At 44.8% G+C, this 15,565-nt stretch overlaps 1 protein-coding gene across 1 annotated transcript in view; it reads left to right on the top strand.

Moving 5' to 3' along the window:
- The window catches only part of Slc6a11 (solute carrier family 6 member 11), a 120,889-nt gene that overhangs the window by 56,200 nt on the left and 49,124 nt on the right, over window positions 1-15,565 (top strand). The window contains exon 6 of the mRNA XM_057767061.1: window positions 6,853-6,987. Within this exon, the coding sequence (XP_057623044.1) occupies window positions 6,853-6,987 (135 nt within the window). The remainder of the gene's footprint in view (window positions 1-6,852; window positions 6,988-15,565) is intronic.

Raw genomic sequence — 15,565 nt, 5'->3', positions numbered from 1 at the left:
CAAGCAATCCAGGCAAGAACAATTTCTTGCCCAAATGGCAAGCCTTGTCACATGGAAGGCAAATTTCATAACAAGCTTTTTCAGTGTTCATCAATCTCTTTGAAGTAATTGATATTGCAAGAATTAAACATGTCTCACTGTCAAGAAAAGTATAAGTTTTTAAAACATTTTAAATGCCATATTCTGTAGGTCTTTGAAGTGTTGAAGATTATTTAACTGAAATATATTTCTAACTAATGTGATTAAAATTTGATTATTATAAATGACTATTATTCTGTAATTTTTAATTATACATTACATTTTAAATGAGATGCACAATACCTTTAACAAGAGCAGAAACACATATACACAGCATAACAAAATCAACCTTAAATTTGTATCAATAGACTAAGATCCATACCATTGCAAAATATTTATCTCTACATCATATCCCCCTTATTTTTTGTTAGAACTTTACTTTGCCCGTTAATCATTTATAACTATCCCTTTTAAAATGAAAAGAAATATTTGCAAATAGTCATTTTGGGAATGTGGGCATAGTTTTCTCCTAATTTCTTCCTGCTGTTTGTTGGGTGAAGTATTTTTAGGGTACATGGAGACCTTGGGGGGGGTCTTGTCCCATCAAACCATATTAGTCTGGAAGAAATCCATAAGTTCCCATCCTCTGTGGAAGCAAATGCAGAACCTCTTTTCCAAAGTAGCATATCCTTAGACTCAAATTTTTAAGTCAAGATACCTTTAAAATATATATATATATATATATATATATATATATATATATATATATGTTGGTTTAACAGCCTTTGCAATGAAATGTATCTCTGTACTTAGCTCATTCTCAATCAAAAAATTCAAGGAAAATACAATAATATACATACTCCAGACATTTTTCATCTTTATGCAAATTTTCCATCTTTATGGCTTAATTTTTTACTCTATTACTTTTTAATATTTAATTATATTTACTACTTTAATCTGTGACTCTTTGTACTCCTTCTTCTCTCTCAAAAGCCCATGTACATTTATCTAACACTGTGACCCATTAGAGGTATTTTTTTTTTGTCTAAATCTGTCTTATTGTGTATCTGTAATCATTTTCTGACCAAGAGCACTTTGAAAATGGTAAGCGCTTGGTCGCAGTGGCCTTGGATGCTGGCTCCACCTCTCTTGGCCTTTTTATATGGCAGAGTATGTTTACTAACTGCTCTGCCATCTGTTCTCATTGCCCCAGCTCCAGGGATGCAGCAGATCTATGTCACCATTAAGCAACTTGTAGCACTCTGCTCACAAACCCCAAATATTTTGTAGCAGGAGCTCCCAAAAGAGCCAGAGTCATTCATGCCGCCAGTATGAACCAGAAATAAAGCCATTTCTTAAAGGAGCCATGCCTCTGCTTGGAGCCACAAACAGAGCCTACATGAAAAAACATGCAGCTACCAAGAAGCTGTGTTTGGCTCCTGTTTTTGTGGCCCTCATCTTTTTAAGCTTTTTTTGGGCTTATGTGGATCTATGCCAGATCGTAGGCATCATTTTGTAAATGGAGGCTACTTTTTCAATTCTCGACCTCCCAGACCTGAATGATCAAACAGAAATTATATTAATTATAACAGTTTGGCCAATAACTTAGGTATGTTTCGAACTAACCCTAACTTCTTGAATTAACCCATTTCTATTGATCTATGTATCACCATGAGGCTGTGGCCTACCATTAAGTTTCCAGCATCTTTCTCCTTTGGCAGCTACATGACATCTGCCTGACTCCACCTTCTTTCTCCCAGCATTCAGTTTAGTTTTCCCACCTAGTTCTATTCTGCCCTGCCATAGGCCCAAGCAGCTTCTTTATTAACCAATGGCAATAAAACATATTCATAGCATACAGAGGGAAATCCCACATCAGACCCCACTCATACCTTGTGTATATTGTATAATTATGCTCCCAAACCATCTTTTGTATCCCTGTTGATACTGTCAAACTTTGGCTTATGAGTGAATCTTGGGTAACACATATCAGACAGTAGTTTCTCTCTGGCAGTAAACTTGCCTACTTGTGGTCTGTGGGCAGCTCATTTGCACATTATCTTTCCTTTATGGTTTTATTAAAAGTGTAAAAATGGGTGCTGAGAGAATCTAGACAGTGTCCACCACAAGAGACGTTTGGGCCATTGCCAGTTCAGCAACTGTCGCAGCGGCGGCAGCAGAGACCGTGATGACTGCAACCACAGCAGGTATTATTCCCATACCACATTTTTCTCAATACAGGGTCACTTCTGCTCGAATGGCCTTCTCTCGGACCAGAAAAGGAATGATCGCTGGTACACAAACTAACAGGGCAGCCAAGGAGCTTCCATCAAAGCAAAGGCTCAGGATGCAGTCTCTGGAAGAACAATCAAGAACAACATCTCTCTCTCCAAAAGTACTGTTCTGAAGTCAGCAGGTCCATGGCTATTTCACCACATGTTAATACCCACCTCTTAACAAATCTGGACTTTGGCTGATACACTCTCCCCAAAGTAAAGCTCCTTGCAGATCAAAGTTGGCAGCTGTAGGTCAGCAACGGGGATCTGGGATAGGTCCATGATTGTGTGCCATATTACTTTTTAAATCCTCCTTATTCATGGAATACCAAATATTTCTCAGTCCCACAGCCTTGCTATATGTAGCATTTGGAGTAAAGTCAGCTATGGAAGCATTACTGAGTATTACACAGTGATGTAAAAATGAAGAATTTTAGGAGTGATTCTGTACCTTAACAAGACATAATATACCCTGAAGAGAAAAAGTGTCATTAACAGGAGCTTGTTCTAACAATTGATGGAATAAAAAGGTGGATATAAAGGACTTAAAACAAAAACAAAAAAGTATAAAAATGAAGGTATGGACATCAGTTGGGGAGCATGACTGTCCTGATGTAATAAGAAACAGAACACCTACTGGGAGCTGCAAATTGTGGCATTGCTTCAGAACCATCGGCCACTTAATGGTCACACCACCACCATTTTGAGGCTCAAGCTACTGTCTATACTGCTTGTGCACAGTGAGGGTAGTACATTTGGTCAGGTCTTAAGGAGTCAGTATTTTCCAGTAACTCTATCCACTCTATAGAGACATCAGAGGAAAACTGACAAATTCAGCCTCGCCAAAGTGGCCTCACAGACTAAGGGTAAATTCCTATGAATGTGAATTGTCCTTATGTTTTACATTCTCATCCTTCAACTGTGTGAGCAAGGACTCATGGCAGCTGAGCTGGAGGAAGAAACGATGGGGAGCCTGGGACGTGGCAGCTCCTGGCCACTGCATCTGATCGACACGTGGGTGTTACTAAATGAGAGCAGCTAGGTTGTTACTCTACACCTGACTTGTAGATTTAAGCTCACTGAGTATAACCCAAAAGAATCATACATACATACATACATACATACATACATACATACATACATACATGAACCAGTGAGATGTGCTTTGTGCTAACCATATGACTGGGCTTCTCTCAGATGGGGGAATTAATGTGGAATTTTTAGGAATGTCATGATGATCTCATGTGTGGTGGGATGTTCAGATAAGTGACCTTGGAAACAAGTTGATGTGGCTATCAATCCACACCCAGTCTTGATTTATTAGCTGGGTGATTTGGGCAGGGGGATGAGCTCTCTGTCCTTTCTCGTATATAAAAGATGATAACTCCCCATGCTTGGTGCACCATCTGCACTTGCCCAGTGTGCAGCTATGTGTGATGAGTAAAGCCAGTACTGCTATCATATGCACATATGTGTATACAGTGTGTGTGCAGTCAGGAGTGTATGTATGCATGTGTTTCTGTGCAGGTATGTGTGTAACATGAAGGGACCTGCTTTTTGGGGTTTATGTTCTGCCCAGTTCCCCACAGCCGGCAAACCCCAAAGAAAATCACACAGAGATCTCTGTAAGTTATAAAACTGATTGGTCGCCGGGCGGTGGTGGCGCACGCCTTTAATCCCAGCACTTGGGAGGCAGAGGCAGGTGGATCTCTGTGAGTTCGAGACCAGCCTGGTCTACAAGAGCTCAAGAGCTAGTTCCAGGACAGGCTCCAAATCCACAGAGAAACCCTGTCTCGAAAAACAAAACAAAAAACAAACAAAAAAAAAACTGATTGGTCCATTAGCTCAGGCTACTTATTAGCTCTTGTAGCTTATATTAACCCATTATTCTTATCTATGTTAGCCACATGGCTCGGTACCTTTCTCAGGGGGGTAGCTTACATCTTGCTTCTTTGGAGTCTGGGCAGGAGTGGGGGGAATGGGCTTCCTCCTTCTCAGCATTCTCCTGTTGTCATCGCCCCACCTCTACTTCCTGTCTGGTTGACCCGCCTATACTTTCTGCCTGGCCAATCAACGTTTATTTAAAACATGATTGACAGAATACAAACAATCACCATAAGTGCATGTATGTATATTTGCATATGTGCCTGTGTGTGCATGTGCCTGTTTTGTGTGTGAATATGCATATGCTGTGCATGCCTAACATGCAGTAGAAATTCCATTTCCCTCTTCCCTCCATCCCTGGTTTCCATGTCCTAAGCTCCTACTCATTTAGTCTGGGAGAAACCCACACTGACTTCACCTTTCATGAACTGCTGCCTCTGTGTCTACCACTGAGTGTATCATCTGTCTCTGTGTCTGTCTTTTCCACTAGCCTCTTAGAGCAGAAAGACCCGCTGTGTGACTCTTCCTCACCTGGGCATAACTCGGTACTGACCACACAGGAATGGCTTTAGTGTTGAGAGAGTGGATAAAGAATAAGTGAGAAGGTGAACAAAGGAATAATGTGAAGGACTGGAGCCCTGGCCAAATCAGACCCAGCCTGCACAGAGCAGGAGGTGGTAGCAGAGTCAGCCTGCTCAGAGCACACACCCTCCCTGTGATACCAGCAAGCCTGTGCTGCATCTGTGTGTGCTGAGGGCTATGCAGAGCTAAACTGGGATGTAAGAATGTCCCTGGCCATTGAATGCTGATAATCTCCCTTCTAAACAGCACTGGGGAGGTCTCAAGAAGGGACAGTGCAAGTGATTGGAGAAGAGAAACTGACAAAAGAAAAAGAGTCTAACCTGGCAGACACTGGGTCCTTCAGGGTCCTCCAGTGAGAGGAGTGGCTGGCACCTATGTTGGGGTCTGGAGTCTGGCATGTGTGATGGATTGGTCATCTCTACATGAGCAGAATTCAGAATGGGGGCACCAGGAGGGCTGTGTGTCTGCTCTTAAGTGCACTGTCTCTGTTCCCACATGAATCTATGGTTCAGTCTCTCTTAACTTCTCTGGGTCCAGGCATCTGCCTCCAAGCAGACCAGGCCCAGGGAGTTCCAAACAGTGCTGCATCCTTCACACTCCCTCAGCTTCCTACCCCCAGCTTCGTCTCTGCCCATATGACCATCTTCCCCCACGTCCCAGCCTATCTTTGGTTAGTAAAATACTGTTTGCTTCTTTGTTTGTTTGATTGATTGATTTTGATTTTTCAAGACAGAGTTTCTCTGTGAAGCAGTCTTGACCATCCTGGAACTCACCTGTAGACCAGGATGGCCTCAAACTCACAGAGATCCACCTGCCCCTGCTTCCTGAGTGCTGGGATTAAAGATGTGTGCCACCACTGCCCGGCAAAATTTTATTTTTTATTGAGAGCAGTTACTTTCAAAATTGCAGGTCTTGGCCCATTAATAAGTTGTGAAATAGATTTAAGAGTCCTGGCGAGGTTTAAAAAGATGAAATAGAAGACCAGCAAGATGGCTCAGAATAGGGTGCTTGTTGTCAGCCTGACAAACTGAGTTTGATCCCTGTGATACACATGGTAAAAGAGATTCTTGGGAATTTTCCTCTGACCTCCACACGTGTGCCATGCCATGCACACAGCCACACACAATAAGTGTATCAGTCTTAAAATGACAGAGTCTGATAGACAACATTAGCAAGTGTCCCATGTGGAAGTGATTTGGGAAACATCCTTTACAGAGCTCCGTGAATAGGGTTGTGATTTCTATTTCTTTCGGTGAGTTTGGCACCCACTGCTGTCCAGGTCCTCATATGCCCTCATTATACGCTCTCCTAAGGAGTAGGTAGCGGGAGACAATCCTCTCCCCTTGGCTCCTGGTGAGGCCCACCACTGTCACTCCTTTTTCTAATTCTATTTATTGTAGTAAGAATCTTAACATGAAATCTCCCCTCCCAGTAATGTTTAAATTCAGGACACATTGTTGCTGACCATGTACAACCTTGGATGATGCATCTCCTTCTCATGTTCGTCTTGATGGACAGGAATGTCACATTCACTATGACAAAGATGACAAGGGAGGCACCACCATCCCATGCTTTGCTTCTATGAGTCTAGTTTAGTTGCTTCCTGTCAGTAAAGCCATATAGGAGCCACATCCGTGAATTCAAAGAAACTCAGAAAATACTGAATGGAGGTTTGCGTTGGAAATGTGTAGATGTTTTCCTCATCACTCTTCCCCCAGATAATGCAGAATGCTGATTTCATGGTGCTTGCATTGTAGCAGGTATTGTCAGTCATAAGAGATGGATTGCTATACGCAGAGGATCGTGGGGCTCTCTGCAAACATGGTGTCATTTGATGTGAGAGACATGAGCATCCATAGCTACTGGCAGCTATGAAAACAAGACCCTGTAGATGCTCAGCATCAACTGCCTTGCTGAGCCTGGGCTGTATAGATGGATACAGAAACATGGTCCATGCATCTAATCAAATTCAGGGCAGCATTCCTAAAGGACAGTCTGCAGCACGCAGCAGCTTGGATAGGGAGCTGTGCTGAGAGAAAGAAGCCCATCATTCCCCCTCTTGCCTAACTCTTCTCTCTCTCCTCCCGGGCAGGTCGTGTATGTCACTGCCACCTTCCCCTACATCATGCTGCTGATTCTCCTGATCCGAGGTGTCACATTGCCAGGTGCCTCTGAAGGCATCAAGTTCTATCTGTACCCGGACCTCTCCCGGCTCTCTGATCCACAGGTAAGGGTTGTAGCTTAAAACACAGTGTCACCATCAGTCACTGAGGCTCAATGGCCAGGTAAGTAGGTGGAACCCTGTGGCCTCCTTGGGATAATAATTGTTAACACATCAATTAAACACATAGGAAAGCAGATGTGGTAAAACACAGCTGGAGAACATTTAAAGGTAACTGTGTGGCCTAGGGACATGGACGGTTCTTAGTTAGTGCCTTCAATGCAGCATCCCACACAGGACTGAGAACTGCAAGTCAAGTCACCTGCTTTGCTTAGAATCAGGCATTTTGGATTTGAGACTTTTCTGAGTATTGGAATATTCACATATATTTGATAAGAATCTTGGAAATGGTACCCAGTTGTAAGCATAAAGTTATTTGTTTTGTGTATGCCTTGCATATGTGCTTATAGTTGTTTTGCATGTAAAACAAAATCTCTTGCCATGGTATGTCGACATGCTGGAAGAGTCAGATTTTGGTTTGTGGGATCAGAGATACCCATCCAGTACCACGATTTCAAAACAGCATTTATAATGTTTTTCTTTTCTTTATTTGTTTGTTTTGAATTTTGAATTAATTTATTTTTAATCACGCTGTGTGTATATATGCCACATATGTGTAGGCTGGAGGAGGACAGAGGTGTCAGATCTTCTGGAAGCTAGAGTTACAGGTGGCTGTGGAAATTGAATTCTGGTCCCTGGAAGAGCAATGTGTGCTCTTAACCACTAAGCCAGATATCTCTCTAGCCATCACCATAGATATTTTAGCTAGCTATACCACCATTGTATCTAGGCGTTCTTTCATGAGGGGTCTGTGGTTTGTTGACAGCACTCATGGTCACAAATGAAGGACGTGCTAAACTCCAGTTAGAACTTGATTTAACGAACTTTTTTTTCCCTGCCTGATGTTACAGACCTGCCACAGAGGATCTTGGTGAGAAAGTAGGTCCTTACTGTGATTAACTTTCTTTGTTGAAAAATTCACACCAAACCCACCCCCACCCCATACAAAGACTTGGAGAAACTGATTCATTTATCTTTAGTCTTTAGTCAGGCCTAGATTATCCCTGTTGTAATATGAATAGCAGGGCTGCGTCCCCGGCACCCAGCCGCCCGCATGGCTAGCTTATGCCCTGAAATAATTACATGGAAACTGTATTCTTTTGAACACTGCCTAGCCCTTTAGTTCCAGCCTCTTTTTGGCTAGCTCTTACATACTGATCTAACCCATTTCTAATATTCTGTGTAGCACCATGAGCTGGCTTACCAGGAAAGATCTTAACCTGCGTCTGTCTGGAGTGGGAGAATCATGGCGACTCCTGACTCGGCTTCTTTCTCCCAGCATTCTGTCTGTTTACTCCACCCACCTAAGGGCTGGCCTATAAATGGGCCAAGGCAGTTTCTTTATTAAATGAAAGTAACTCCTCCATCATTTCCCCTTTTTTTGTTTAAACAAAAAAGAAAGGCTTTAACTTTAACGTGGTAAAATTACATATAGCAAAACAGTTATCAAGCAAGAATTACAATTACAATATTTATATCTATTTTATCTTTTATCATAACTAAGGAAAACTATAACTATAACTAACCATTCTTCAACTCCATCAAAGACTCCAGAAGGATATAATATTACCTAAGTAAACAAGAAATAAGAAAACTCTAGAAATGACAGAGACATCTCGCTGCCTGTACAGTCAACCAAAGTTCTTTTTTACCGTTGGGGCATCCATCTTCAGCCTTCAGGCCCATAGTATCCAGCAGACATTTTCATCAAGCTAGCCATGCGGGCGGCTGGGTGCCGGGGACGCAGCCCTGCTGTTCATATTACAACAGAGTGGCGCCCAACGTGGGGCTGGCCTATAAATGGGCCAAGGCAGTTTCTTTATTAAATGAAAGTAACTCCTCCATCATATCCCAGTCATAAGTAACATGTGTTTATGCCTGAGCCCCTCTGGGTGGGCTCATGGTGAAGTGTCTGGGAGTGTGTTAAACAGAGACCCCTCATCAGCCAAGCCCTTAATCTCTACTCCATGCCAGAAGCCTTCAGGGAGTTTCCTAGACTCTAGCCCAGACCCCTCTCTATTGGGCCCAGGTCCACAGTAATTCCAGCATATAAAACTACTTCCTCAAGGTTGGCTGTGTCCACCAGGAAGTACCAACTTAATATAGAAACAATCACATAAATCACACAGAATTGGTGTCTAACTTCCAGAGTTTGAAGCTTCCAAGAAATTTCAAGCCCGTGACTTTTTTGGCTCCCTCTGTCTGGGCAGTGTGGATGGAAGGATTTGCAAAGTACTGGTTGTTCAATGCAACTCAGAGGCTCTGTGACAGTGAGTGATGAGGCCAGGGGAGAGGGACACGTGCTCATCTTTACCAGTTTGCCCTGCCTTGGGGTGCTACTGGCCTCCTGTAGCACATCCCAAATCACAGGCAAGGTCCCCAGGAAGAAGGGAATTGGCTCCTGACTGCTGGCCTGGTCAACCATCATTCTGACAGCAGGGTCTCTACTGAAGCAGCAGTTTTGGGCTACACATATCCCATCATGGGTCCATCTTCTCTTTTTCGGTCTACACTTTTGGTATCAATAGAAGACAGGTTCCTGCCTGTGTCCTCTGACCACCCGCTTCTTCCGCCTTGGGCCTTAAGGTCCATGAGCCATGACCATGAGCATCCTCAACATGACGTATCTAGACCTTGACAATCATCAGGGGGGGCCTGGAGCTTGTTAAAGATGCAGGCTCCTGGGGGTTACTTTCAGTAAGTCTGGGATGGCTACAGGACAACCAGGTAGATAAGGAGCCTCAGAGATGATTCTGATAGCCAGAAAAGGTTGGGGAAATTCAGTTGCTACTTCCTCAGAGCCCTACATTCACACACAGATACATACATACATATATATATATGTATATATATATCAACATACATACATATACATACACACATACATACATACACAGAGAAGTAGAACACAAATATAAATGCAAAGAGACATGCAGACAGAGAAAAACTCATATGTACACAGATAGACATGCATACGAATACACATATGCCCATACAGATGCACAAGTGTACACACATGCAGACAAAGGAAACACAATCGCACACACAGAGATAAACACATGCATATGCACACTGATACACACACAGAACTTGTATACAGATGCACACACTTGTATACAGATGGACATGTTCACACATATGTTCACAGATAAGTACACATGGACACACACTCTGAGAACATGGATGAATCAGAACACACACAGTCTGAAAACACAGATGAACCAGAGACCTAGGAATCTGCTCAGCTCTTCTCCTACCATCTCAGGTTCCCACTGTCTTCCCAGGTCTCCTTCTGAGCCTCAGTTGCTCCACCAATGGCCTGAAAGGCTGAGTTGTAGCCTCCTGTAGTCATAAGCCAATAAAAGATTGTTCCATGGCTAGCTACCTCTTTTGAGAGCAAGGAAGAGACCTTAGGAGGGCAGGGAGAGCCTAGAGCTCCAGGTCATTGTCATGTCAAGTTTCCAGTCTCTGAGCCTTGGCCCCAGGCTGTCCATCCAGAGCATCAGGGTGTGGGGGCTGGGCTATTGGATGAAATGATCAGTAGAGGAGTGTCTCTCCTGGTTCGGAATCACGGCAGCCCCATGAGCGGCTGAATGATTGCTGAGGGTTCTCTCGTAGAGCCTGCAGGCCTGTGCACTGCAGTGTGCATTGTACTAGATCCTGGTCCCTGGAGTCCTCAGCTTGGGAGAGAGGACTGTCAGGTCAGGATACAGTGAGATCAGAGACCTTTCCCTCTTGGCTCACGGTTCTCACCTGTCTATTAGGGTAAGAATGTTTGTCTGCCATTGCAGGGTTGCTGCAGGCACAGTACATACATGTGCCCAAGCCCTTGCCTTTCTCATCTGCTGCCCAGCACCAGGCCTGACACAAAGTAGGACCCTGGATCATGTTGGCCTATATCTGGTTCTGAGTAGGACAAGTCAGAACCCCACAGCCCTAGAGGAGGGTGGCTTTGAACTAGAAACCGAGGCTTTTCTTGTGGATCCAGGAAATTCAGTTCCTTGTGAGGAACTTGAAGGGATGTAGCAGCTCACTCACTGTGTGCCTGTGACTTGCACTCCATGATCAGTGTTTTCTAAACATCTGTTTGTCTCCTCTGTCAGCCCTGTGTTTTCTCTGAAGTGTGAAGCGCTCCGAGTCCATTTTCCCCCTTACATTTTCACTTTCTGTCTTTTCCGTCTTTGGAGAGCCAAAGGGATCTTGCATTGTCCCTGCCCCAGATTCCTGCTGCTCTCGCTGGTCATTGTGTTTCAAGTGTGTGTTTTCAGGGCGAGAACAGAAAGGCTTGTCACAGATCCAACTCGCGGGTCTGCTTTCCCAGGAAGGGCCCTGAAACACCACTTTCCTGTGCAGCCTCCTCTATGGAGGAAACAGAACCTGAGGACGAGGTGTTCAAAACCCTGGGCCTCAGAACAAGACATCTCCCCAACTCCCCATCCCACAGGAGGACAAACCAGACCACAGGAGGAAGACAAGACCCTGGTTGGAAACCTTCTGAACCCTGAGGAAGGCTCTATGAGATCACTGCCACCTGGTGGTAATATTCTCTGATTCCACATCAGGACCCAGAATAAAAAATGGCCTCTGGCCTGAAACACTTTCAAACCAAAATATCCATGTCTCCACTGACTTAGAGATAGCAGATTTTTTTAAAAAAAAATGAAGCATCACTGGTGTGTAGGCCACTCCCTGAGACTGGAAGTCCTGCAGAGTTTTCTTTGCGTGCGTGTGGTTCTGTGTTAAGTGTTTCTGTAGCACGTGGTTTGTCGTCTTCGTCAGGGCTAGCCAACCCATCACACAAGGCTCTTATCTTCAGGGAGGTTCCTGTCTCCTGGGAGAGACATGATTAGGTCAGTAATAACAATGGGTGGGGGGGCGGGGCGACATTACTGCTGATTGGAACTGGCCTGTGGGCACACGTCTTACCTAACCTCCTGTCCAAAGATAGCAAATTTCCCCTTTTGCTTGGCTCATAGAGCCAGGATTGCTGGGCTTCTCCTTGGGGTTCTGTATACCATAGAGATGCCATTAACGTGTTGGAGCCCAGAGTCTTCTCAGGGTGAAGTTCTGTGGTCTCTTGGCCGGTTCAGCAGTGTTGGGGTAGGAGAGCTGCTGCCATGGCCGTCCAAGAAGTGATGCTGGAGGCTGGAGCGTGGCACGGATCACACAGCACACGCTTAGCTCACCACTTAAAATGTAACCACTGATGGTTTTCTACTGAAGGCTGACCTTCTGCCAGTCCCCACAGCTGTCTTGTCTCTCGAAGTCACCCAGCCAACCAAATCGTTACCGAAAACCATCTTGTTCTATGTACGGGCAAAGTTCTCACGGGGTGTAAGCATAAAACCTGACTTCACAAATGAGGGAGCTGAGGCTTGAGGTTTTATATGTATCTCTGAGTCCAGTGGTTTGTGACCCAGCTGGGCAAAGGGCACAGTGCCAGAGCCACCATGTCTGACCATCTGGCTGCTCTGTCTTCCCAGTCCCAGCTGCCCTTCTTAATTCTAAAGTCACTCTTTGCTAAAATTCTAGATGCTTCACATCAGGTAGGTTTTGTCCCCACCAAGAAACCACTTCCTGTCCTGTGCCAGGAGGCTCCTTGCCTGAAATTTGGAGCAATTCTCCAGCCACTCCCTTCCCAGTGTTAAACAGACAGACAGACAGACAAACAGACAGACATATCTTCCTTCCTTCCATTTTCTTTTTGCTTTACTACTCTGTGTTTCCCGTGTCACACTTTGAGGGTACTCATTGGACGGATTTAGGTTCAGCCTGAACAGTGAAGACAAAACCATCCCAACAGTGGGCTCCTTATCACTTTCAACCCTTCCCTCACCGGCCCTGCTGCCTTCCTGCAGCATTCTCAAGGAGCTCGGTGGGGAGCCTGGGTCACCAGATCAGTGCTTTGGTGTCTTCTTTAGTTCTGACTGTATCTAGGGTCACTGAAGTCTATTAAACACAAAACCTCTGGGCTAGAGTAAAGCCTGTGTTTTCTTGTCTGCTTGTGCGCTGGTAGTTTCTGATTGAACACTGAGTGTTACAGAATTGGTGTAAACACTAGATTCTGTTCTCTGCCTTTGAAGCATGCTGGCCTTTGTCTTAATGTGCATTCTAGTCCAGGTATGGACGTTACCTGAACCTTGAGTGGGTTCACCCTCACGTTTTCTCAGTTCAGATCGATGGAAGCCCATGCTGACCCTAAAAGACACTCTGACATCATAGGACTCGGTTATGCTTCTCCTACAGGTCCCCTCAAAGCTTGGCTTTAAGCCTGAAGAAGGCGAATGTATCGATTTCTAGGGCGGTGTTGCTTAGCTGGGAAGTTCTGCTTCCTAGAAGATATTTGGCAGTATCTGCAAATCTATTCAGTCACTGCATTGGGCCTGGTCCTATCTCCCATGGCCCCTATTCCCAGACCACAGTGGGCCTGGCTCCAGCTGCCAGGGCGTCATCATCCCCGATTCTGTTCTTTTCTACACCATTCCGTCGCTGGCCCCTCACATGTTGCTGGTCATATGTTCCCGTGTCAGGACCCACTCAACCCCATGACCTAAACAAAACCCTGTTGTTGTTGTTGTTGTTGTTTTAATTCATGGAGCCAGTGGTTGCCTGGCATAATCTCATGTTTATTAATCACTGTATTCATGGTTAGTATTATCAGTTAGAATTTCAGCTCTACATAAGCTAAGGATGTTTGTGTGTTATCCACTTTAACTTCCCTGGTACCTGAGCCAGAGCCGAGGACATGAGAAGATCCTACTCACTGTGAAATGGTGGATAGATGGGCAAATGAGTAGACGGACAGATGAATGGATAAGTGGATGAGTGGGTGGGTATCAGATGACTGTGGATGGCCAGAAGATGGATGAATGGGTAGTGGCTAGAAAATGGATGATGGGGGTAGTTGACCTGATGGATGGATGGACTGATGGATGTAGAAGGGGCAGTTAAATGGGTGGGTGGTAGGTGGGTAGATGGTCACATGGGTGAATGGTAAGTGGATAGCTAGGTGGTTGAGTGAGTGGGTAAATAGGTGACCAGATAAATGGGTAAACAGATTACTAGATGGATGGTAAGTATTTGGGTAGTTGGATAAATGCTGTTTGGGAGGACAGATGAGTAGACGGCTAGCAGGAGGGTGAGCAGATGGAAAATAAATGAATGAGTGGGTGGGTGAGCGGATGGCTGGCTGGATGGATAGATGGTGGGTAAGCGGATGGGTGGACAGATGAAAAGATGAGTGGATAGAAGCAGATGAATGGTTGTCATTGGTAACTTATCTTAAGGAATACCAACAGTCAGAGGTGAATAAAAACATTCTTTCTGTCTGTCTGTCCTGGAGACTTCAGGGAGCTTTGATTTACTGCTTGAAGGAAGAGGAAAGAAAGGTTGTTTGAAAACAAGCATGGATCAAAAGAATGCATGTCTGCATACATACAGGAGCCATGATTACAGGCAGTAATTGGTGACCAGCAACCTATCTAAGATGGCTTTAAAGAATGAAGGGTTGTATTACCCTCCCCAGAAATGGTGCCTGTCAAGCCAAAGCATTCAGACTTCCTTTGGTGGTCTGTGGGTGGTGTGGAATTTTCCTGAGTGAGAGGTTGATTGCTGAGAAGAGAGCTGTAATTTCAGAAGGCCGTCCAGCTCAGGGCAGACTGAATAAAGCCAGGCAAAGTGGGTTAGGGACGCGACTGCTTCTGAATCTGCTCTTTGCTTGCTCTGTGTGGCTATGGCTTGGAAACTTGCCCCCTCTGACCTTCAAGATGTCCCCTTGTGTGCTTCTAATGGGCAGGGACCCCCTTTTACTCATCTCCTGTCCCCGTGTGGATATTGTCAAGCTAGAGGAGACAGCGAGTGTGAGCCTCTTCCAGTGTGGAGAAAAGATAGGAGGACAGTGAGGTGGGGACAAAGTGGAGCCACATAGCCGAGCAGCTGTTGGGGCCTTAGCAAAGTAGGTATCGTCTGCTAAGGATGGGGACAGGGGCTTGGAGTGCTATAGGGACACACACACACACACCAGCTATAACACTATGGGTGGCTGTGACTGAAGCGCAGAAGGCTTGACAGGAAAGAGGTGGCATGGTCACTTCCAGAAGACACCCAAAGCCCCTCATGACGTGCTCAGTGGTATAACTGACAAGCCAAGCTAGAGCTATATCAAGAGAAGCATATCAGCCCTAGAATGGCCCTCTGGTTGGATCCTCCCTGAGCTTATTTGCATAGAACATATTTATGGAATATTGCCCCTGATTCTGCTTTCAGAAACCAAGTAACCACTCCTGCTAGCCACCGGCTGGGAATGGGTGGAAGAGAAGGTGGGTAGATATAGTTCCTATTTTCTGGGACAGTGGTTTTTAATTGGGGAGGGTCTCTGATTAATATGTTTTATTTTTTGAGAGTTAAGCTTCCAGAAATAGAAAACAGAAAATCTGAAGGACTTGTTTCTCTAATACCATTTTCTGTCGTTGTTGCGTGGTTTATTCCCCAAAATTACAGAGCCAGTATTGATGCCTTGTATTCA

This window comes from Chionomys nivalis, chromosome 1 (assembly GCF_950005125.1).
Source record: "Chionomys nivalis chromosome 1, mChiNiv1.1, whole genome shotgun sequence".
NCBI classification, from domain to species: domain Eukaryota; kingdom Metazoa; phylum Chordata; class Mammalia; order Rodentia; family Cricetidae; genus Chionomys; species Chionomys nivalis.
This window is presented reverse-complemented; position numbering and strand designations above follow the sequence as displayed.